Raw genomic sequence first — 24000 nt, forward strand, 5'->3', positions numbered from 1 at the left:
TCTGGCAGGCAGAGCAGGCGCTGGCACTCGCAGGCTCAGCTGCACTTGTACAGCTCCTGCGACAGCTCCGGGGCCGCTGTTGGGGTGGGATTCACTGGTACTGCCAGGACACGCCGGCTGAGGGCAGCGCTGCCACCTCACAAACAGCTTCACAAACCAGAACCTGGCTCTTGGCAATTCAACCTGCGTAGTTCTAGTGAATAAATACACTACACTCCTGTTTGATGTGTGAGTAGACAAGTCAGGAAACTCAGAACCTAAACTACCGATGGTAAAAGCTGTGGGGGGCAGAGCGTGGGCAGGGACGAGCGGGACAGGAGCGACTGAGCCATCCCACACACGGTAAGGCAAAACGCATCCATGAGTCACAGTGAGATGGTAGACCGTGTTACCCTAAGGGCTCCGCAGCCCCAGCCCCGTGGTTTGGTGACATTGCAGGCGCTCGCTGGGACATCCCCTCCGGTGCCATCGCAGACGCTCGGCTGAAGGAGCTGACGCCCGTGATGCCCGTCATCTTCATCAGAGCCATCCCCGTGGACCGCCTGGACACCAAGAACACCTACGAGTGTCCCGTCTACAAGACGCGGATGCGAGGTCCCACCTACGTCTGGACCTTCAACCTGAAGACAAAAGAGAAAGCCGCTAAGTGGATCCTGGCCGGGGTGGCTCTGCTCCTGCAGAGCTGAGCCTGGACGCGGGAAAACCGCAGACACCTCAAAGCTGTGTAATGTCAGACTAAGTTTGATTGTACCAGTACTATTTTGGCAAAGTATCAATAAAAGCATTTCTGAAACTGCTGTCAGGTGGAGATAACTCTCAGAGTTCATGAGTTTCTCGTGCCAGACACTGGTTTTCAAGCGCTGGTTTCTGACAAGGTGCTGGTTGAGAGCCAGCCCAGCTCGCGCCCTCGCGCTCTGCCGGCGCGGCTGTCGGCTGCGCTGCTCAAGGCCCGCGCCGCCCTGTTCCTGCAGGGACATGGACGCGGGGCTGTCATGGGGACGCGGGGCTGTCATGGGGACATGGGGCTGTCATGGGGACATGGCCCCGCTCTGCCCTGTGTTGCACAGCTGCAAACACAGCACTCAAGTAGGGTTCTGTTTCTAGGTTACAGAATCCACATACCGTTTCTTTCACAACAAATAATTGGTATCAGCTGTAACACCTATTAGCATGATTAGATCTGCTCTGGCCACCAGATGAAAGCCAATGCTTGTCCCTTTAGCATAAAATAATGAGCTAAAATCCCAGCCCATTAACTGTCTGAACACGCAGTTCTAAAACACAGCTGCACAGCGCTGCCCTCCCAGCCACGGTAAGAAAAGCCACGAGGGCAGGCAAGTAGAGCTGCTGGTTTCTTTATAAAGTAGCATCTCGAATAAACGAGCATTTAGGATAAATTACCATTACGCCTCACACTGGCCGCAGCCCTCTCGGGGCCAGCAAGCCCGTTAGCGGCAGCAGCGACAGCGCAGCCTGGTCTGTGCTCCAGTGGCCCCATCCTGGCTCTCTGCAGGGCGCGGTACAGCTCGAGCTGCCCGCCGAGCCCTGGCAGGCACCAGCACAGCGGCAGCAGACCCGCTCTCGTGCCCTCCACAGCGGAGACACACTCTAACCCATCCGAAGCCGCAGGAGCCAGAGACACCACGCGAGGACAGCGGGGCCAACTGCAGGGACCGCGTGTGCACACAGCGCGGGAGCAGCTCCTGCGGCTCCTCGGGGCCCAGGGAGCTAAACAGCAAAACAGCTGCCCCTGTTTACCAACATCTGCAAGGTTAAACAAGACCAAACATTCGACATGTTTCACCGTTTTCTATCAGCTGGCGAAGACAAACACAGTGCCCCTTGTCACAACACCCCGAAGGGGACATTTTGGAAACGGAAGGTTTGTGTCTGTGCATGGGAAATACCCTTGTATGGGTTCTCCTTCCTCGGCCCTTCCAGAAACTCCAGCAGCTGAAATGCAACACAGACCTTGAGCAACGATTCCAGTCAGCGGCGAGTGCCCCTGGAGGAAAGAGCCTGTTTATCACGTCATCTGCGTTTCCACCAGCGAGCTCTTCCACACCATGAAGAGCACTGCGCCCATTCCCATAAATGCCCCCTAAGAATGGCAGAAAACTCACCCAAAGCAGCAACTTTTCTTCTTTCAAAAGAAATTCTTGATCAGAGGTGTCACCAGCTTCACCCACAGCTTCACGTAACGATTTGGCTGCTCAAATGTTGCTGACGAGACCACACCTGAGCAGAGGTAAAGCTGCTCCTGCTCCTGCACAGGGGAGGAGACACCATCTCAGTAAACGCCAAGTGTTACATTATATTTAGAATTATATGAATTTATATAGAGAGAGTCACTTTAGAAAAGAGAATTCTCATACAAGCGCGGCCGTGGCCCTGCCGAGGGACACACCGCTTCCCGAAGCCTGAACACGAGTCTCATTCCATCACAGAGCGAGCGGGGTCTGTCCTGCACCCCCGCCACAGCACCGCGGTGCTGAGGGACCAGCCCGACAACCAGCAATCTCAACACTACAGGGAGCAGAGCGGGAGGTTTTGTCCCATGCGCCTGCAGCTGCAAGAGCTGAGCCTGTTTCAGGAAAATCCTGAATCCCTCGCTGTCATTGCCAGCAAAGGAAACCCAAGCGCAGCCCCAGGAGAGCGGCTTACGCAGCTCTTTCTAGACACGGCCCCGGCGCTGCGTTTCCAAATGAATACGCAGTCACGATTTCAAGTAAATTACCAGAAACACTCAGGCTCCTCCAGCGTGTACACAGCGCCGCGCGGGAGGAAGCGAACCGTCACCGTGATGACACGCGCCCGCCCTGCACGTGAGAGCAGCTCTCTGACCAGAGCTGAGTGTGTTTCTTATCACCGCCAGTCGGGTTCCCCGATTTGCAGGCAAACAAGGAGCAGACCATCTACCGTAAGTCTGCTCGTAACGTGGTTTTCATTAGCTAAGCCACTGCAAACAACAGAAAACACTCTGCACTGTTCAAACTCAGGGTGGAACAGGGAAGCAGGAACCAAGTGTTGGAAAATAACACCAGAAAGATGCATCAACAACAGAGGGAATACGTTTGTGTGCCCGATCAGTCTAATTCCGGACGCCCCAGCGCCCCCAGGGCCGTGAGCCGGCTCGGCTCACAGACACGCGGCTCCAGCTCCTCCCCAGCCCCCATCGCTCGGAGCCGAGCGCTGCACAGGCACGGCCGCCCCACGGCAGCGCCAGGGACGGACCGAGCCTTCCCAACACAGACCGCGGAGCAGCCAACAAACAGCCCGTCTCAACATCAGCTCCCAGAAACGGGGCTGGTTCCCGGCGCTGAGCAGAGCAGCGCAGCGCCGCTTGAGAAAACGCCTTTCTCATGTTTTCATTGATCCGCCCCTTCCATTAGAAACAAGTCCAGGCAAGATATGAATTGAAATATTCAAGCGACTCTTCCAGTAATAGAATTGGTTCTGATTAGATACACTGTGACTCATCCTGTGGAACAGCCCTGATGCAACAGGGCAATTCCCATTGATCTCCGGACGAGCTGCCTCCCCGCGCCAGGACTGGCCCTAATGGAACATGCTCTGGGATCCCCAAGTCCCACAGGGAGGCACCAAAAAATCTGCTTTGCATCAGAGAAAACATGAGAAATGACTCGGGACAACGTCAGTGCCAGCAGAGGATTCGCAGTCAAGGCAGCTGGAGAAGAGCCGGGGCCTAGAGAACAGCAGGGGTGCTGAGCACCCGAGCAGAGGAGAAACACCGCAACACCGCAAAAACGATAAAAACCACAAACAAACCCAAAAACCAAAAACCAAACAACCCAGGACACTGAACATTAAATCACCGAAAAATGATTGTGTCAAGATTATACAATGTCTTATTATTATTCATGATTATATTATGTCATGTAACTTCATTGGCAACCCAAGGAGCCCAGCAATGCTCTCGCTGCAGACACGACGCCGAGCTCCCTGCCTGTGCCCAGCGCCGCAGCCCAAGCTGCGCGGGCACGCTCTGCTCCCACACAGGATGCCCCAAGCGCCCGAGGGCCGGGCCGGGCGGTTCCCAGCGCCCGAGCTGCGCGCCGGGGCACAGCGCCCTGGGCGATGCCGGACACCCGCAGTGAGGCCCCAGCACGCGCGGCAGAGCAGGGAGCCGGCGGATCCCCCCGCGGCTCAGCCCAGCGCTCCCGACGCTCGAGTTCACCAGGGACACACGCTCCTTCCCGTCACGGCCTCTGTTTCCCAGAACCAGGCACTCGCAGCAGGCACCTCATCAATAGTCACTTAACTGACAGCTCCGTGAGGCTTCCTGCGCTCACAAAGGTTTTGAATTATTGTAGCTGTAGGTTTTTATTGCGCCTGCGTCATCAGCATTCCCCGTGTGACCGAGAAGCACAACACCCACGTTATCCCCCATCATCAGCCACTCACCTGATGGAGCTGCTGCTGCAGAGCTTTATTTTCTGTCACTATCGCAACCTGAGCTTCCAAGTCACGATGAACGGATCGATATCCGAAATTAGGAGAGCCGATGAGCGTGAGGCAGGGAAGGTCGCTCCCCGCCAGGTACAGCCAGAGCCCTGCAGGGAAAGGAGAAGGAAGCGTGGCAGACAAAGGAAAGGAGCAGGGGAGCCTCAACAACTGCTGCTCTTCGAAGAAGTGAATTCAACACGTTAGAGTACAGTGCCCGCAGTGTCAGACACAAAGCAGACAGTCCAGCACGGCCTGTAAATCTGGGTGCCCCTGCACAGCCCGCGTGTCCCGCGCTATGTGCTCTTAGCAGGGGGCTGCAGTGCCACCCTAGGGATGGGCTTTAACAATGTAAATACGCTGCACGGAGGGCCCCAAAGCAATCCAGAACAGCCACTGCCATTGAGTCAGAGGTGGTTCTGCACAACAGCTTATCTCAGGAACACCGACAGATGAACAGCTTTTCAGTCGAGGAAAGCCTGCCCGGAGCAGGAGAGCGCAGGGCAGCCAGGCCAGGAGCAGCCAGTCCCAGCGCGCAGCGACCAGCCCCGCGCCAGCGGCACCAGGCGCGTCCCCTGCGCTGACAGCGCGTGCACGTGAAACAAGACTTGTAAGAGAAGCGTGGATCATTACACCCACTCCCTCCCCAAGAAGCAACCGAACCCCCGCAGGACTCCAGCCCCGCTCCCCGCGGCAGCGACAGGGCGAGCGTGACCCGGCCGGACGGAACCCCACGCTGTGCCACACACGGCGCAGGGAGAACAGCGCGGGACGCCAGCGCGGAGCGGCACTGTCGCCAAGGAGAGGCTGTGCAGCCATTCTGTGTGTGCCTGCCCCACACTGCGCGAGGCACAATTGCTGAGAACAGCCCTGGGCTGATCCCTACGCGAGTCACACAAAGGCTACAACAAAGAAACCGTAGCAGAAAAACCACCTAGTCCTTAAAATAGAAGCAGGTTTCCTAACGCAGCCCCAGAGCAGTTCCAAGAACGCCTTGAGTAAGAAGCTGCCGATTCACCGCTGGTTCCTGTAACCTCCCCCGCCCCCGCAGTGCACAGCATGATGACAGGTCCTGGTGACGGCTCCCGGGACCAGCTCCCGGTGCCGGCACTGCCCGGGCCTGGGGAAGCACCGGCTCCTCTGCAGGCTCACCCAGCGCAGGCCGCGGTGCCGGCACAGGGGCGCCGGGAGCCGCGGAAAAGCATCCGAGTGGTGCAGAGATTCAGCAGCTTGTGCCACCAAAGCGTGTGGCTGCTGGGCTGCCTGGTGCCCGGCACAGGCTGCCAGGAGCGGCCGGAGCCCTGCCCGGGCGCCGGGAACACGAGCAGCCCCAGCCCCAGAGCTGCGACCGTGTCTGTGGCTTCAGGGCCACCTGGCAGGAACTGCTCACAGTGACTCACCTTTCCAGCAAGGGGAAGCGCAGTTTCCCGGCGCCATTCAATAGCAGTAACACAGGTTTATCTCGGGGCAAAGAGCCACCTGCCTGGCACCGGCACCCAACACTTGCATGGGAGGGACCCCAGTGCTGTGCAGCTGTCACCGGCTGTACCTGTGTCACCCACAACAGGGGCACAGCAGATGGGGCTGTGTGCTGCTGTCCCCGCAGCGGTCGCAGGTCCCGCTCGGTGCACGGGCTGCGCCGCGCTCTGCTGCAGCCGCGCCGGCCCGGGCAGGCACAGCCCCGCGGAAGACACACTGCGGGAAGCTGCGCGTGGGGATACGACACCTTTTAAGGGGAGCTGGAAAGGTTCACAAAACAGCAGCTGGAGTGTTTGGTGGAAATGAGCTAGATCCCATAGGAGCCCAATGCATGTCCTTTGCCTTGGCCCAAAAAGGAAGCATTAACAGGCACTGTTTGCTGCTGGGGACCTCACATCCTCCTCCAGGAGCCAGACTGTGTGCAACTGCCCTTCAGCTGTCCCCAGGGCTCCCTCCTTTTCTCCCTTCTGCCCTGTCCTCTCTCACATGGCTCCTGCAGAAGGAAAGTGGGCGCATCAACCGAGTGCCAAAGGGCAGAGCGCGCCAGAGAAGGGAGCTGTGAGCTGGTCTTGCAGCGCTCCACGGAGCAAACGGAAACAGCACCCACCTCCAGCTGCCCTCCTGCCAGCACCGGAGCTGCTGCACTGCAGCCCTGCGTCCCGCTCTCAAAGGCAACACCATACAGCAGGCAGAGCCCAAACGCTCCCGCGAGACGGCACAGCCCCGAGAGCGACTGCCACGCGCGCTCCGGCATTTTGGAAAAGCAGCCCGCGCCTTCCAGCCCGGCCCTTGCCAGACCACAAAATCCCCCTCGGAGTCAGCAGTGCCCAGCAAGAGGAGGAACCTGCGACCCACGGACGGCTCGAGCACGAGCTTCCCAGCAGCTGCAGCACCCCGGCCCCCTGGCAGCGCCTCCCCGGGCTGCCCGCTCTGGCACATGGCTGTACCGCACCAGAGCTGCTCATCTCCCAGCAGGAGACACAACCTCCCTTGAAAGGTTTGACACGGAGGCAGCCCAGAGCTGCTCGTGTACCTTCTCCGGTCCAGAGAGGCCTCCTTGACTGCTCTGCCCACAGCTCCGCCGGTCCGCACGGTCCTGCGGGACGTCGGGCACACGGAGCCATTCGCACAGCCCCAAACCAACAGTGGGAACGGGCCGGAGCCCGGGGCTGCAGCCGTCTCGCGCTCCGTCAGACACGGGCTGCAGAGCCTGGCGACAGCCCTCAGCGCCAGCAGAGCCAGCGCCCGCTGGGGCAAGCTCCAGAGCACAGCTGGCCCGGAGCAGGGAGCCACCGCGCCAGGGGACACGGAGACACGGGCAGAGCTCACGGGAGACGCTGTGGAACACGGCAAAGATGGCTCAGCTCGGCCGAGGCCGTGCCTGACCGTGACACCAAGTCATCTTGTGAGGTGTTCCACTGGCAAACCCTGTGTGGGAAGGCTGTCAGAATCTGGATATTTACAGTGTGTCACATGCATCAGACTTCTCAAAAAAACCCTCAATTAAGTAACTTCCTAAGCTACTTGCATTAGTAAAATCCACTACTGAGCAATCAAATATAGTACTGTGTATAAAGTAGAAGAACAGAAGAGTCAAGGAGTGCACCTTCTGGAACGAAAACTTAGAGACACAACCAGCAACAACCAGCCAGGGAAAATATTAATGCTCTGGTCAAGGTGGCACTGGCATTGTGAAAGTTGTACACAATCTATCAAGCAAGCAAGAATCTGGGGTCTTCTACGGAATCCCACAGCGGCAACTTAATTATTTTTGTTTATTAACTACAATTGTTAAGCAATACTCATTTCTCAGCAACTTCCCCTCCAGCTGCCTGCGGCTCCCAGAAGGCACACGGGCCGTTAATCACTCTGCGCACTTTCCCGTACGCCGCGAGCAGCAGCCGCGACGAACTCCTCACCACACAGGAGCTGCTGCCAAGAGAACACGGTGCCCGGGAGCCCCGGGCAGCCCCCAGCGCTGCCGCCGCCGCGGCTCCGGCGCTGGGCTCCCTGACAGCGCTCGCTCCTTGCTGCTGAAACCCGCCAGAGACCCTCGATCAACCGTCACTGCGGCCATAAACACATCCAGACACTTCCTCTTCTCTCACACCGAGTCTCACATCAGGACAGCGCCTTACCAGCACCCAGGGACTGCCACATCATCTCTGTGACTCTATATGATCAGACAAGACGTGACTTTGCGTGGTTGTCCCACCCGATGCAAACCTTCCAGGTTTACGCAAGCAAGACACCTGAAGCTTGGCGGAGAGCTGTGGAGGCTGCCTGGAGCCCTCCCCTCGCCAGCTGCGCACGCCTCAAGCTCTGCAAAGGCCTCCTGGGCAGCGGGCGCCTCACCTTTGGCGTGGAAAGTCCAGCCGGCCCTGCAGTACTCCTGCAGCCGGACTCGCTCCTCCTGCTGCAGGCCGCAGACCTCGCTGTAAAACTGGTGCTCAATGTAAACGTAGGCAGCGGGGATGGCCCCTGCCACCCCTTTGGCACCAAAGAAGCCGTTCACCTTCGGTGAGGCCAGCAGAATGCGGTACTCGGCCCTAGTGCCCAGGATCAGGTCCATGTAAGCTTGCGTCAGGTTGAAGTAGCCCGTGGTGAGGTATATCCTGGCATCCCGCTCAGCCTCCGTCAGCAGCGTCTCCGTGACCATCTCATCTATTTGAATCCCAAAAGGTTTCATCTGGATTAAGGGATAGATCCAGGTGTCGGGTTCTGGTTTCAGACACCCAGAGCTCTGCTGGGATAGCGAGGGGCGGCCTTGCTGGCTGCCGTGGAAAGTCTGCGCGTGAAGGAGCTCCTGGCGCGTCCTGGCAGCGTTGATCACCTCCATGACCCTGCGATTTGCTATCTCACAGTAAGCCACCTTGTCTCCTGCAGGGAAACCACGAGAGATCACCTTTGAGACCCAGAGGTACCAGAGCTAAACATAACCTGTTCTGTAGCCAGAAAAACTACTGACAGGACACCGAGATCAGAACAAAAAGGAGCTAACGCAAAGACCACTCGACTTCCTTCCCTAAGTCTCAAAACCAGGTATTTTTAGCAAAGCTACATTACAGAAGAAAAATATTCAGCTCTAAGAAACTTGACCGGCAGCAGCTTGAAAAGTCCGCCCAGAAATTAAAAGACCAGGGCAAAGCTAAAATGGTCACTAAGAATGACCTGGAACGTGCAGAATAAACCGCTGCCCCCGCTCTGAGCGTACATGACACGGCAGCGCAAGGACAGGACTAAACTTCATGATGCAATCAGCCTGACAGCTCCTCTGCCCGCTTCAACACTTGCTCTTGGTCTTCCTAATCCAATATTCATTTGACTCCCAGAATATACTCAACTACAAAACATTAGTTACCAAAAAGAGCACTCCATTCATTAAACTTGCAGAATATGCACACACACAACATCTAGAATTATAGACATTAGTATCGAAAATAGAAAGAGTGCCCTAGTGCCCACAGCCTGCAATGGTCAGACACTCAGCAGCTCCCAATGGACGGGGTTCGAGTCAGACAACCCCTCCTACCTTGGTAGGGGTGCACCATCCCCTCCATCATCTGGACCGTATCATCCCGCTGCAGCTGCAGAGACACGTCTCCAATCGCATCCACCAGCTCCGTGAAGAAGTCCGCGATCTCAGGGGAGTCCTGCAGCAGAACGTAGCGGTCCTGGCGGTTGGTGAAGTACAGGTCACTCAGGTTTGCGCTGGGAGAGAAAAAGAAGAGTTCAACTCCAAAACAGAGCACAGGCACGCGATCCTGACCCCAGCCTGGGCTACCGAGCTCACTCTGCACAGAACTGGACCAACGTACAAACTGGCCGTTTCCTTTTGAATCATGAGCAATCTTTCTTTTTTCCTTTTGAGAAAGACTTTCTCTTTCATATGAGAACCTCAAGTGGAAGAGCTACGGCTGCTCCTCCACCTCAGAAGAGCATTGATGTGATCACTACGGAAAGACCAGCTGGAAACAGCGGAGCTCAGGCAGCACTGGCAGCATGCACACCCTGCAACAGCTCAGCTAAACGAAGCCCAAGAGCCAGGACTCACCCGCTCAGGATCACGTTATCATCAAACAGATAGACCTTGATGTGCTGCAGTCCAATGGTCTCATTAAAACGCTCTGGAATCAGGAGCCTGAGAAGCCCACGCAGGTTTGGGGTGTGGAAGAGGGACACACGGACCTGCTCGGGGAAGTGCTGCAGCAGTGGAATCAGCATGGTTCGAGAATTCTTCCTGCCTTGGAGACAAGGGCAGTTTCACACACAGATCGCGCCAGCCAGCTGTCGGTCGCGGCATGCATCGCAGCATGGATTGGGGCATGCATCGCGGCACACATCGCAGCACGCATCGCGGCACAGATCAGGCCACGGATCAGGCCACGGATGGCAGCACCGCAGCTCCTCGCCCGGGAGCTGGTTACGGAACGCCTGTCACACCTGTCTCACCAGCTGGCACTCGATGTCTTTTCCTTTTTCTTTTTTTGTCCATGACTTTCATTTGCACTGTGTCAATATCGAAAGGAACAGCCAGAACTGTAAGTTCTTGGATGAATGAGACTCAGGAGCGGTCACTGAGCAGGTCTGACACCATTGAAGCTTAATCAAGCCACACCAAGCACTAGCAACAGGTGCTACTGAGAATCACACGATGTTTTCTGGTGAAGTGTACACTACTACTGCCAACAATTCCCACTCTCATTCAAAAGTTAAAATGTAAGAGGATAATGGACAACGGCAAATGCACTGACAAGTACACTAAGCAAGAAAGCACCAGTTGCACAGACCACGGTTTGGCCCTTCTTGCTTCTACCACCTATTTTGGGAAGAAAAGCTGCTCAGCTTGAAGCTTTTCTGGGAATAAGCAGTCACTGGTACACAAAAGGCCAGTTTTGAAAAGGACACGACTGTAGAACGCAGGTCCAACTGGCCAAGACAGCCTTTCCAAAATAAGAGTTTACCCAGCCCAACTGTAAAACAAGCCTTTGAAGAAAGCAAAGCCTCACAGCACCTACCCCGAGATCCCCTGGTGTAGTCGAGAAGAATGGAAACTCTGAGGCTGGATGGTCCTTCTGCTTGCAGGGATTTCTCCAGCGTTTCTTCTAAGCAATCCACCTGCAGAGAGATTCCCCTGCTCGTTACAGAAAGCAAGGAAAGCTCCATAAGGAGAGTGTTCGGCAGCCAGGAGGCCGGTGGCCACGGAAGTTCCCCACACCCTCGCGCGAGCCCTTCCTACCCATGCAAACCCAGCTGGGTCAGACTTGGCACCTGTCAGACTGGCACCCTACCCCAGCAGCCCAGGGCAACACAGGACAGGGTCCGTTTCACACACGCACACTCTTCACTCCTCTGCACAGCAGTTAGTTTTAGCAGGAACAGTCCCAACACCATTCCTGAGTCACAGATTCGCATTGCCCCAGAGAATCCCCAGCAGAGCTCACAACGGATGCACAGACAGTTTTATTCCTCGCTACAAGGCTGTTTGTCACATGCAAACTCCCATGGTGTGTTCGAGCCCAGACAAAGCCGGGCACAAAGCCCCGTGCGGGACTCCGTCCTCCACCCCGCTCTGGAATCCGCACTCTAACGTGAGGAACTGGCCAAGGCCGGGCTTCTCCCCAAAGGTTTTAGGTAACGCTTTTGTTTCTAGAGGCAAGAACAGGAAACAGAAGAGGTAAACAACATGAAGCCAAACTGAGCCCTGTCTCGACGCAGAGAGCTCACACTGCACCTGAAGAGTGTGCTTGGGGGACAGAACACAGCACTGTATACGTACAGCTTTCATCATGTTCAAAAAATGAGCCAGAAAAAAACATGACCCACGATTGCAGTTCTGCAAAAGCCCTTAGAACACGGTGCCGGGAGCTCTAACAGCCGAAGGATCCAGGCTCATTATCCCATGAAAACGGTCAGTGGTTCCGTGGCTCTGTACTATGCTTAAAACAGAAACCCCGTGCGCCCCGCTCGCCCCACACACCAGTACACAAATGCAGCCAGGAACCCTGACAAAACTCTCAAGGAAAGCAGAAAAGGTACGCAAAGTGGATCCCCAAACGAAGGTTTTAAGGACGTGAGAAGCTCACGCGCACCTTGGGTACCTGCAGGAACAGGACACGTTTTGCAAAGACAGACATTCCCCTCCCACATCCCGTCTCGCAGCCCCTTCCCACACTCACCAGCTCCTGCTCCAGGAGCCCCGTCCCCAGGTACAGCGAAGCCATCACCACGCGCTGCTTGGCTGATTTTATCTGCACCTGCGAGCAGCAGAACACAAATTCAGTGTCATCCTCGGTCCCCGTGATATCCAGTGAACCAGACCGCAGAAGAGCGGCGGTTCCCGGGGAGAATCACTGCAGCCACACCGCGGCACCGTGTCCCTTGCCGTGTAGAAGAAAAGGTATGAGGATAACACACTGACAGGGAAGATGGAAAACACACGGGCAGCACCACTGGCCCAAACCTCGAGGAAGAAATCAATGCCTTCTGAAAACCGAGGAACACGTTCCCTGCAGCTGAACGATCACACGCGAGGGCAGACCAGGCAGCGGCTGCAGTGCCTGACCACACCCATACTGGGGCTGCACGGTGCCGGCAAGCCCAGCTTCCACTCACAACCGTTTTAATCCTCCGTGTCCCATCCTGGGAACAGCCTGACACAAAACTGCGACCTCTTCACATGGCCGGGGCTGCGGCCGCTCCCCCACAGGCAGCCCCTGCCTCCTCAGCCCTCGTCCAGACTCAGCTGCACAAAGCCGGTCTGACCTGATCTAGCACGGACAAAACCCGGTTCCAAGCAGAGGCCTGGCCTAGCGACTGCAGGTGCTCCTTCCCAACGCCTTGTCTGGGACTCTCCAAACCATTGCAGTTCCCGGCCCCTGAAACCATTCCCACAACCTGGAACCACAGCTCACCTTCAGGAGTTCATAGAATTCAGCCGGGGACGAAAGCACCTTGACGTGCGAGCTGGAGATCCCGAACTCTGGAACCAGGTTCCCGATCCACTGGAACCTGTGTGCTCCTTTGGGGCAGAGGGAGCAGGGCGGCGCTGTGACCGCGGGGACAGGAGGGGCCAGCAGCGGCGCCAGAAGGAGCCATGATGATCTGCGAAAAGAAAGATGGAGAAATTCCGTCTGATGGAGCCTCTGCTGCCCACAACCACCCTCCAGGCAAGGAAGGAAAGAGCTGCAACCAGGGCCAACATGTCGTAAGGATTCACAACAGCAAGAATGCTTTTTTCTTTCCATAATCCCGGCTGAATCACCAAAACCGAATCTAGAAATAGAACAAGGAGAAGGTGGGAGAACAGGCCCTGACATCATCAGCCCCTTCCCTAACCGGCAGGGGAGCGGGGGAACGACTGCCGCCAGAGCAGCAGCGCGGGAACCGGCTGGAGGCTGAAGAACCCGAGGGTGTGAACATCCCCAGACCAGACGCCTGGCGGTGCCACCGCGGTACCAGCCGCCCTGCCCCGGTCACTTCTGCATCGTCTTTGTCACACGCATCAGCGTGCCCGCGGCCAGCAGCCTCCTTCACGGCCACCTTAGCTCTCGGCTGGGCTGAAGAGCCATTGTTTCCATTTCAGATAAAGACATTCTAAAAGGTTCCTTGGCAGAAAAATGCTTCAACCACTCAAACTTGTAGAAAAAGGAAAAAAAAAAGAGACCAAGATGCAAAGCGCAAGTCCTGTCAAAGCAATGAAGGCACAGCCCAGAGCGACCCAGCGAGCGCGGCTCAACGGGCACGAGCCGAGCCCCACGGCTGGGAAAGGAGGGGGCCCTGGTCACCGCCGGCACTTGTGTTCTGCACAAGCACCACCAGAGGGTCAGGACTTCTCTCGCAAACTCCACAGGAACTGCAGAGACACAGCAGGAAGCTCGTTCTTTAAAAAGAAATTTCAGAACAAATTTAATTCCTTTGAAGTCACTTCGGGAAGAACCAGCTTATTGCTAACGGTCACGCTTCGGGAGGGACAAGAAACAAACGGCACCTTGTCTGCTCCGGGGCTTCCTGCGTGCGGAGCCACCGGCTCACACAGAACCCCGGCAGGAGTTCGTCCACAGGACAAAACCACATTTCAGCACAGTTAGCAGCAGCAACTCCCATGAGATCCAGGAATCGATGAGCAAGACACTGAACTGGTCCCCAAAGCTGCCTGGAAACAGCCTGCTCTGCAGACCCCGCCGGCAGAGCGGGGCCGGGGGTCAGCACAGCGCCGAGGCAGCGCGGCCCAACCGCAGGAAAACCGGCCCCACAGGAGCGCGGGTCCCGCGGGAACACCAGTCTCTCAGGAACGCGGGTCCCTCAGCCGGTCCCACAGGAATGCTGGTCCTGCAGGAACAAACACCGGTCCCACAGGAACACGGGTCCCGCAGGAGCCAACACCGGTCCCGCAGGAACGCGGGTCCCTCGGCCGCCGCCTGGCCTCGTCCTGAGGGCTCTGCCCCACCACAGGCCACCGTGCACTTTACCAGAATTTGTTACGAGCAACTCTTAGGTTTTACCACAATCCAAAGCCCAAATGACCAGAGATTCCAGGAAGATGATTTCATTCGCTTGCTTCACGATAAAACGCTGGATCTCCACGAGCTTTCCGAGCGCCCTTACACAGAAGCCAGTTTGCAGTTGCGCTTCCTGGAAAATCCACCAGTTTGTCACTGACTATTCATCGCAGCAGAAACATGAGTCAATCTGCGCAGGAATCCCTGGATGGTGGTTTTCAGCAGATTCTGGGGCCCAGGCTCACACTCCACACCCAGACGCTGGACAGATCACCAGCGTGGTTCAAAACCACAGAAACAGTCCATAGATGTTAAACGAGAAAAAACCAAAAATTCTCGGGAATCCTTCCCACTGAGCTAACAGCGGCAAGTTTGACAACAGCAATTCATCATCAAGGGGACAGAAAGATTTTCCTTATCATTCCACCCATCAGCCCCGGCCACCTATCCTGCCAGAAGCCACAACAGCAGCCGGGAAGCCCCTCTCCAGACACGCCATGCCAAGAGGCCGTTTTCTAGCACGGGGCACAAAAGCCACGTGGGGGGCTGTGGAGGCTCCCGGGCGGGTCGCAGGGGCTCCCGGGCGGGCCGCAGGGGCTCCCGGGCGGGCCGCGGGGGCTCCCGGGCCGCTGTTCCCGGCGCGGCCGCAGCAGATCTGTCTGTGGCACCAGCGCCATCGGCTCGGAGCCTGCAGATCAATCCTATGCTTGTATCGATATCCGCTGATTCTATACTCTGGATTTTTCACTGCCTATGCGACTTAGCGTACACCTGCACTGGTTGACTTGTTTAATCCAATACTGACATTTTAGAACTTATATAGTGTTGAGAGCCTCAGGCTTTTATAATTATCCAACCAATCAGTATTTTGCTCCGGCCAACAGTAACAATGGCACAGCACCGGCTACTGAACCGGCAGCTTCTACCCACCCGAGACTGAAAATAGTTCAAGCAACCACCCAAGTCCAAGGCGATCCCTTCAACTGCCTGCACACGACACTCAGAAACCACGTAACGTTATGAAGAAATCATCAAAATTCCACCCTTCGACAAAGCAGCTTTCAGAGAAACAGACACTGGGGCGGGGGAGCCCTTCCCATGTACGGCACATCGCCCGGTTCACCGGAAAGAGAAAACAGAACTAAAAGGAACCACCTCAAGTCTTTTCGGCATAAAAAGTTGCCCCTAAATAGAAACGAGGGATTTTTTGTGTGTGATTTATTTTTAAAAACCGTGGTCTTGGTACACGAACTCATGATGGAGCCGAAACACTCCTATTCACTGCAAAACCTCATCTGCAGAACCAGGGCTGAAGTGAAACTGCAGCAGTCAGTGCCGTCCTTGCACCCACGCAGACGTCACCGCGCGGGGATCTACGCGCTCCTCGGTTTGAGTTCAGTTCTCTCTTTCCAGGGCTCAGTCTAGTGATTTATCTACACTGAAAACACTGACGAAACCACAAGAGAAGTTTGAAAATAGCTTCCCCGGCACAAGCAGGCAGGGGCGGCAGAGCAGGGTGCGCAGGGCCCGCGGGCAGCAGAGCAGGGCGCGCAGGGCCCGCGGGCAGCAGAGCAGGGCGCGCAGGGCCCGCGGGCAGCAGAGCAGGGCGCGCAGGGCCCGCGGGCAGCAGAGCAGGGCGCGCAGGGCCCGCGGGCAGCAGCGCCTCCGCTGGCCGGGGCCGGGGGGCCGGGGGACACTGCGCAGCGACACGAGGTGCCGCCCCCGCACACACCAGCCGAGCCCGTGCAGAAGGTGCCAGGCACCGTGCAAACGAACACACACACACGACCGTTCCGCGGCCTCTGCCCCAGCACCGTGCAAAGCGATGCCTAGAGACCTTTCTTAAAACTCCTTCGAAGCATTTAGTTCGATCCGTTCTGAGCAGGAGCTGGTTCCAGAGAAAGAGAACCATCCCTGGTTATCAGCGGTTCGGGACTGGCAGGGGCGGTACCGCTGGCCGCACAGCCCCGCCAAGGAGCGGCGCCACGGAGCCCCGGCCGGGCCGGAGCAGCGCTCCCGCCCCCCGGCGCGGGCAGCACCGGCACCGGCTGCCGCCCCTTCTCTGAGGGCGGCCGGGGCCCTCCGCCGCCGGGGACACCCAGCCCGGCGGGCCGTGCCGAACACCCAAACCCGGCCGGGGCCGCTCCGAAGGCCGAGCAGCTCTGGCGAGAGCCGAGCCGGACAGCTGTCCCCGGCCCTCCCGGACAACGCGAGACCGACACCGCAGGCGGCCCGGCACCGGCAACCGGAGCGGGACCAGAGCCCGCGGCGCAGGAGGCCCGGCCGGGCTCGGCGCGGCTCCTTACCTGCGGGCGCGGCGGTCGCGGCCGCGGGCCAGGCGGTCGGAGAGGCGGCCGAGCAGCGCGGCCAGGCCCAGGCGGCCCCGCGGCAGCCAGGCCGACAGCCGCCGCCACAGCGCCGCGCCCCCCGCCGCCATCAGCGCCGCGCCTTCCGCTTCCGCCCGCTGCCATGGCGACGCGCCCGCGCCGCACTTCCGGTTCCGGGCCGGCCCGGGCCGCGCGTGTCGCTCCCTGGCTCCGTGCCCCCGAACCGGTGGCGCCCGCGGCGCTTCCCGCGGCCCGGCCCGGCCCGGTTCGGTTCGGTTCGGTGTCCGCGGCGCTTCCCGCGGCCCGGCCCGGCCCGGCCCGGTCCGGTTCGGTGTGCGCGGCGCTTCCCGCGGCCCGGCTCGGTTCGGTTCGGTGTGCGCGGCGCTTCCCGCGGCCCCGCCCGGTTCAGTTCGGTTCGGTTCGGTGTGCGCGGCGCTTCTCGCGGCCCCGCCCGATTCAGTTCGGTTCGGTGTGCGCGGCGCTTCCCGCGGCCCGGCCCGGCTCGGTTCGGTTCGGTGTGCGCGGCGCTTCCCGCGGCCCGGCCCGGTTCAGTTCGGTTCGGTGTCCGCGGCGCTTCCCGCGGCCCGGCCCGGTTCAGTTCGGTTCGGTGTCCGCGGCGCTTCCCCCGGCCCGGCCCGCGCTGCCAGGCCCCGTGGAGCGGCCGCTCCGAGCGCCCGCGCCGCTGCCGGGTTGGCTGGGAAGGGGCTCGGGCGGGACTCGCTGCCGGCGCCGGGCCGGGGGCCGCAGCCCGAGCCCCGGGAGCTCCACCGCCGTCCCGGCAGCTCCAGCCCCCGATCCCTCCGCCTTCCCCCTCCCTTCTGGCGAGCCCGGCCCGGGACAGCGGCTCGTTCGGGAAGGCCCCGGCTCCTTCCGCGGCGGAACCGGCGCTCGCCGCCCCCCGCGCGGGAGCTCCGGGGACGGGACGCGCTCGGGCTGCGGCCCCGGCGGGGAGCGCACGGCCCCGCCGCAGTGTCCCCGCCGCAGTGTCCCCGGGGCTCCCCGCACCGCGCGGGGCCGCGGGTCTCGCCGCCCAGCCCCGGGAAGCCCGTTGGCTGCGGGAGGAGGCGGAGGCGCCGCCCGGTCCCGGTCCCGGCCCCGGCCCCGGTCGGAGCCCCCGCGCGGCCCGGCCCTGCCCCGTGTTGCGGCGCTCCCGCCCCAGGCAGCGCTCCAGAGCTCGTTTGCATTTCAGAGCAGCTGGTTCACCGCAGCCTCACTTCCCAGAACTGCGCTGTTTATTCCTGACTGGCAGCGGCGGCTCCTCCAGGGCAGATTAAACTCTTTAAAATAAAATCCACTGACAGAGTCTGGTTTGTTTTCGAGGCCGAAACTGACAATTGCCAAACGAAAGGCAGAGAAACCAGGTGGGGCAGGGGGTCCCGGTCCCCGCTCGGTCCCGCTCGCCGCCTGCTCTCCCGGTCCGATCCACCGGACCGAGCCCGGGCGGAGCGATGAGGAATCCCCGCCGGCACCGGGCCCGTGCGCCGCGGGGCGCCCGCCGGGCCAGGAGCGCCCCGGAGGCTCCCGCGGCCCGCCATGGCGGCTCGGCCCCTGCCCCCGCCCCCGCCACACCGGGGGCCAACGCCTCGGACCGCCGCGGGGCTCCCGGAGCCGGCGCTGGCCGCAGCCGCCGCCCGCAGGCACCGTGGGAGCCGCGGCCGGCACCGGCCCCCCCGGCACGGGGACGGCGGGGAGCGGGGCGGCTGTGCCGCTGTGGCCTGTCCGGCCCCTGGGAGCCCCCGGGCACGGCCTGGGGGGAATTTGCCCCTTGTTGTCCCCAGACGTGTATGTAGATCGAGGGGGTTTGTACCCCACGGGTGTCCCGGGAGCAGCGGCCGGGCTGGCGGCAGCCTGGCGCGCTGTGCTGGACACAACGGCCGCGGCGATGTGGGGACGCGGATCCGCCGCCCCACTCGGGGCAGCCGGGCCCGGCCCGCCCGGGCAGGGGGACCCCGCGCCTGCACCGCACCCCGCAGCAGACGGGGCCCGCAGTGCGCTCCCGGGCCACCGGTATCCCCGGCGCCAGCGGCCACCCCCTGCGGGCCACCCTCGGGCAGGACTCCCACCCCGGAGAGGGCGGCGCGGGGGGCTCCCGGCGGGCCCGGGGGTGCCCTCGCCCCCACGCCCCGGGTCGGGGCAGCCCGGCCCGGCCGGCCCCGGCTTGCCCGGCGGGGAGGGGAGCGCGGGGGGGCGGCCGAGCCTCTCCTCTTCTTAGAAGGAAAGAGCGCGCAGGGGAGCGGGAGGGGGCGGCCGCGCTGCCCGGAATGGGCCGGCGGTGGCTGGCGGCGCGCCGAGGCGGGCCGGGCCGGGCGGGGCGGCGGGAGGGCGCCGGGAGCGTTACAAGAAGCCGCGCAGTTCCAGGAAACCGAGGGCGGGCTCTGCGCCCGCTATAAGAGGCCTCCCCGGGCGGCCCCGGCAGCTCCGCCGCCGCCCGCCGCCGCACGCCGGCCCCGCCGCCGCCGAGACCGGCACCCGCGCCCAGGTACCGAGCGGCCCGCGGCGGGACGGGACGGGGCCCCGGGGCGGGGAGGGACGGGGACCAGGGCGCCCGCGGGGAGGAACGGGCGGGTAGCGGGGATGCCGGTGCCCCCGGGGCCGGCGGTAGCCGGGATGCCGGTGCCTCGGGAGGGCGATAGCCGCGGGCCAGGAATGCCGGTGCCGCCCGGGCAGTGAGGTCGCCAGGAGCGGTGGAGCCGGTGCGCCCTGGCAAGGGCACAGCCGGGGCCGGGGGCTGATGGCGCGGGAGCCCCCAGGAGGGCAATAGCCGAGGGTCGCGGGTGCCGGTGCTCCCGGGGAGGGAGAGCCGGGGCCGGGTGCCGGTGCTCACTGCCGTCTCTGCCGCAGGTGATGGTGTAGCAGCCGCTGCTCCCGGCAGCAGCACCCCGAGCGCGCAAAGCTGGCTCCCTGCGCCATGGTCACCCACAGCAAGTTCCCCGCCACCGGGATGAGCCACCCCCTCGACACCAGCCTGCGCCTCAAGACGTTCAGCTCCAAGAGCGAGTACCAGCTGGTGGTGAACACGGTGCGCAAGCTGCAGGAGAGCGGCTTCTACTGGAGCACGGTGACGGGCGGCGAGGCCAACCTGCTGCTGAGCACAGAGCCGGCCGGCACCTTCCTCATCAGGGACAGCTCGGACCAGCGGCACTTCTTCACCCTCAGCGTCAAGACGGAGTCGGGCACCAAGAACCTGCGCATCCAGTGCGAGGGCGGCAGCTTCTCCCTGCAGAGCGACCCTCGCAGCAGCCAGCCCATGCCCCGCTTCGACTGCGTGCTCAAGCTGGTACATCACTACATGCCTCCTGCGCCGTGTACTGTCCCCGAGCAGCCGGGGGGCGACCTGCACCCCAAACGCACCTACTACATCTACTCGGGAGGTGAGAAGATCCCCCTGGTCCTGAGCCGCCCACTGTCCTCCAGCGTCTCCACCCTGCAGCACCTCTGCCGCAAGACCGTCAACGGGCACCTGGACTCCTACGAGAAGATGACTCAGCTGCCAGCTCCCATCAAGGAGTTCCTGGACCAGTACGACGCCCCCCTCTAAGGGGCTGGTGGAGCGAGGTTACATGCTACAAGCACAAGAGCCGGGGACAGGCACAACCTCCCGCCAGCACGGGGACTTGCAGGGCACACCGAGCCTCTCCCTCTGGGAAGGAGTGGGGGGGACTGGGGCAAGCCTTGGTGCTGGGGGACCCCCGAGGAGGTGCGACACCCCCTCTCCGCAGGGAGGAGACTACTCTGGTCGGACTGTGGATGTTACAGTGTGGAGGCCTCCCCGTCACAGCCGGGAGAGCCCGTGGGCAAAGGCCCCGCAGGTTGGGCAGCCGGGATGGCACCCGCAGCACGGGAGGACGCGTGCCCCGTCAGCCGTGTCCCCACTGTGGGACCACGCCCGGGGTGTCCTGGCGACAGCCCCTCTGCCACCAGAGAACGGAAAGAAAGCACTGGAGTCCAGCTCACGCCTGGTCGCTTTTCCTCCGTTTTAAGGGGAAAGTGTTTTTTGCCCATACCGTACTTTACCTCTTGCTGCCTCCTTGTGGGTGGAAGCTCCTTTCACACCGGGCCTCAGACTTGGAGGTCACTGCCTTTTTCCCCTCGTTGCCATTTTCCGGGGGACTAAGCCTTAATACTCTCCCTGCCCCATGGTCTGGGTTACTGTTCATCATTTGGTGACACTGCGCGATAACGGTCCTGGTGCTGCAGAGCCAGAGGGGAAACAGCGTGTCCTGATGCTGCTGAGAGTCCCGAGTGACCACGTCTGCAAGGAGCCCCCCGGGCGCCGGTGCTGCCGCTGGACCTGCCGGCTGCTCCGCAGGCCCCGGAGCGCGGCTGCGTGGGCAGGAGGACCCGGAGCGCATCATCTCACGAGTGATTTCTGCGCCCGCCTGGAGAAGCGCTTGGGCTTTCCTGGCTTTTTTAAATCCTATTTTCTTTTTTAACCAAAGAGATGTTTACAGGCCAACGTGAATCACTGTCTTTTATAAAGATTCCATCGTCACCTCCAGCCTCGAGGGCTGAGCAAAACCATGCTTGAAAATTCAACCAAAACAAAACTCAGATGAAACTTTGCACATATTTATATTTATATTCAGAAAGGAAATGTTTCCGTAATTTATAATAAAGAGCACTATTTTTTAATGAAAACCCTGAGATCTGTTTTATTTCCTCCCCCGCACCGTCAGGTCCGCTCAGGCCCCCGACATGACGCACGGTCCCCCTGCCGCTGCGCTGGCCGCGCCGCCGGGACGGTGTTTACACCGTGTAAGCGCCGGCTTCCTGGAGCCGCTCCGGGTGCCGGGTGATCCCGCCGCGGTGACTCACAGCCCGGCGTGCGTAAGCGCTGCCCCGGCACTCAGGTATGTCTGAGCCCCGCCAAGTCGCTCTGCCGGTTGAGCCGCGTGGGGACAGCGGCGGCTCCAGGCGCGCGGTGCAGCCGCAGCCGGTCCCTGGACCCCAGAGGCCCCGGCCGCGGGGCGTGCGCCAGGCGTGGGAATAACCTGGGAGCTGCGGCGGGCAGAGGGGCGGGCGATGCTGAGCTGCGGAGCTGTGTCTGCGGGACGCCCCCGCGGCCCCTGTGCCGCACGGCCCTGCCAGTGCCCCCGGCCCCGCGGTGCCCCAGCCCCGCACCGCGGGCATCGTGCCTGGCGCTGTGTGCTGGGCCTGGGGAAGCCCGGCACCGGGAACCGGCGTCCCTCGGGAGCCAGGCCAGCACGGACGGGCGGCGGATGCGCCTGGCTCGGGCCGCAGGCGCAGCGCGGTCCCCGTGACTATTTTGGTGCTGCTCTCCGGGACGCGCTCAGGGCTGCCAGGAAGCGTGGCGCGGCCTGCCCGGGCACCCGCCGGAGCTATGCGAGGAATGTCCACGCGCGGGTGGCCGCCCGCCAGGCCCTGCCGAGGCACATCCCCACAGCCAGGGCTGCCAGCAGCACCGGCGGCTGCCGGCCCGGTGCCAGGGAACAGGGAGGGAGCGGCTCCGAGGGCAGAGCAGCCCCTGGGGCTGAGCATCACCCCTGTGACAGAGCCTGCGGAGGGACCCGCAGCACCGCAGCCCTCGGGCAGGACGGGGCGCAGCACGGCTGGGGAATCCGGGTTCCGTGGGCTGAGCGCCCCAGCCCCCACAGAGCGAGGGGTTCGCTGCGCTGCTGTGGGGCTGCCTGCGGCAGCCCTGCTCCATCACCGCTGCCCAGAGGGTCCGGGCGCCCGCGCCGCGGCCCAGGGGCCTCTTCCCCCCGCGGTGCCGTGGCCGCAGTGAGCCGGAGTCCGGGAAGCTCCGCCAGCCCCACGGGTTTCTTGGAATCAACCCAAGCTCACGGCAGCGGTGACGCAGCGGCTGGCGGGCAAATCCCTGCCGAAGGTTTCACAAACCTCCTGCCTTCTCCAGAAAAGCCAGGCGGACTTGGCCCCGTGTTTCGTAAGCGGCTTGTCGAGTGTGTCACAGGCAGCCAGTTCTCCTCAGCCCATGGCCGGGGCCGGGGCCGGCTGAGCTCGCCCCCGCAGCGGCTTCCTGGATGGGGACGGCGTTCTCATGGTGATGAGACCCTGTCACTGCGCCGTGGAGCCAGACGGGAAACGGGGCACGAGCACAGGGGGCTGGGAACGTGGCTGGGACACCACGGTCCTGCAGGTCCCGGATCCCACGTCCCCAGGGCCGGCACCGGGCAGGCACAGCCAGCACTCCTGGAGGGGGCTCAGGGCACAGGGACCGGCCAGCGCCACGCAGAGGTGGCCGCGGGGAGCCCAGCCCTGGCAGCTGAGCAGGGCACCCGGGCTCCTCGCGCTGCACCAGCACTGAGATGGACCAGGCACCGGCACAGGCACCGGCACAGGCACTGGCACAGGCACGGCACCCTGCCCTGCCGCGGCCCCGGCTCCGTCCTCCCCACACTGCACGGGCCGCACGTGGCTGGGGGCCGGAGCTGCCCGTGGGCTTTGCCTTGTGCTGGGGCTGAGCCAGCACCAGCGCGACAGGATGGGTCAGCCAGCAGCTCCACGGTTCTGCTCTGAGCCCGAGTGACCCAAACATGGTGTGGCCACAGCCCAGGGCGGGAGGGAGGTGGCACCACATGGGGCACCCTGGGGGCGTCCCCATGGGTGGGCTGGTCACCCTCTGGCCTCTCCTGCCCTTGGACGCGGGACTCAGGCGTCACCCAAGGAAGGCAGCGGTGGGCGGCAGCCCCAGCAGCCAGCGGGGCGGCAGAGCCAGGCAGGGAGCTCGCCGTGAACACCCCGACCTTGCGGCACGCCCTTCACGCGCTTCCTCCCGCCGGCCCCCAGCGCCAGGACATTCCCACATCGCCGCCGCGCTTCCCAGTCAGATGCAGGAAAGGGCCGAGCAGCAGCTGGGGACTTACTGTAAATGGCACCACCTGCTCCTCACACAGCAATTGCTCTGCGGGCCAGGGCCGTGGGGCCGCTGGGGACAGGGACCGCGACACCTGCTCCCCAGCGTGCTGTCGGGAAGCACGAGCTGGGGCTCTGCCGCGCAGCCCCAGGGCTGGCGCCGGCGGCCTGGCTGGCGCGGGGTGGGCAGGGGTCCCTGCGCTGTGGGGGCAGTGGGGCTGCACAGCCCTGCAGCTCCACGTTCCCGGGGCGCGCAGGAGTCCCCTGGTCCTGTGGCATCCCCACAGCTCCGCTGTCTGCCCCAAGCAAGCGTGTGTGGCTTGGCCCTGTGGTGCTGCATGAGATCCCTGGCCCCGGCAGGGGCTCGGCCGGCGGTAACGGTGACACATCCCATT

The 24000-nt window shown here is 61.8% G+C and overlaps 3 protein-coding genes across 4 annotated transcripts in view; 2 read left to right on the forward strand and 1 right to left on the reverse strand.

Moving 5' to 3' along the window:
- Nucleotides 1–686, forward strand: part of DNAH17 (dynein axonemal heavy chain 17) — a gene marked incomplete at both ends in the record, with an annotated part of 30233 nt that extends 29547 nt beyond the window's left edge. The window contains one exon of the mRNA XM_080356336.1: nt 439–686. Coding sequence (XP_080212462.1) covers nt 439–686 — 248 coding nt within the window. The remainder of the gene's footprint in view (nt 1–438) is intronic.
- PGS1 (phosphatidylglycerophosphate synthase 1) lies at nt 202–16974 on the reverse strand. 2 transcript variants are annotated; one of them, XR_013923051.1, is made up of 11 exons: nt 16751–16974; nt 12858–13047; nt 12123–12200; nt 10962–11061; nt 9998–10187; nt 9476–9654; nt 8299–8823; nt 4426–4574; nt 2124–2266; nt 1908–2005; nt 202–620 (listed from the first exon to the last, which is right to left on the reverse strand). XR_013923051.1 is itself a non-coding variant. In XM_080356280.1 (10 exons), exons 1-9 carry the CDS (start codon nt 16879–16881, stop codon nt 2147–2149), a joined length of 1662 nt encoding a protein of 553 aa, XP_080212406.1. In that variant the 5' UTR covers nt 16882–16974; the 3' UTR covers nt 202–620; nt 2124–2146. The 2 variants fall into 2 exon arrangements, 1 of the variants encoding a protein (XP_080212406.1); XM_080356280.1 differs by lacking the exon at nt 1908–2005.
- Nucleotides 16975–19667: 2693 nt separating this feature from the next.
- On the forward strand, nt 19668–20560 carry SOCS3 (suppressor of cytokine signaling 3). The gene has a single exon (XM_080356311.1). The coding sequence runs from the start codon at nt 19680–19682 to the stop codon at nt 20307–20309; it is 630 nt and encodes a 209-aa protein (XP_080212437.1). The 5' UTR covers nt 19668–19679; the 3' UTR covers nt 20310–20560.
- Nucleotides 20561–24000: the final 3440 nt, after the last annotated feature.

Source organism: Nesoenas mayeri (genome assembly GCF_963082525.1).
Source record: "Nesoenas mayeri genome assembly, chromosome: 19".
NCBI lineage: Eukaryota > Metazoa > Chordata > Aves > Columbiformes > Columbidae > Nesoenas > Nesoenas mayeri.

Coding starts and splice junctions, on each gene's coding strand:
- PGS1 (XM_080356280.1), bottom strand. CDS start 16,881: ATGGCGGCGGGGGGCGCGGCGCTGTGGCGGCGGCTGTCGGCCTGGCTG. Junction 9,655..9,997: donor GATAACGTGATCCTGAGCGG/GTGAGTCCTGGC, acceptor TTTCTCTCCCAG/CGCAAACCTGAGTGACCTGT. Junction 8,824..9,475: donor GATGGTGCACCCCTACCAAG/GTAGGAGGGGTT, acceptor GTTTCCCTGCAG/GAGACAAGGTGGCTTACTGT.
- SOCS3 (XM_080356311.1), top strand. CDS start 19,680: ATGGTCACCCACAGCAAGTTCCCCGCCACCGGGATGAGCCACCCCCTC.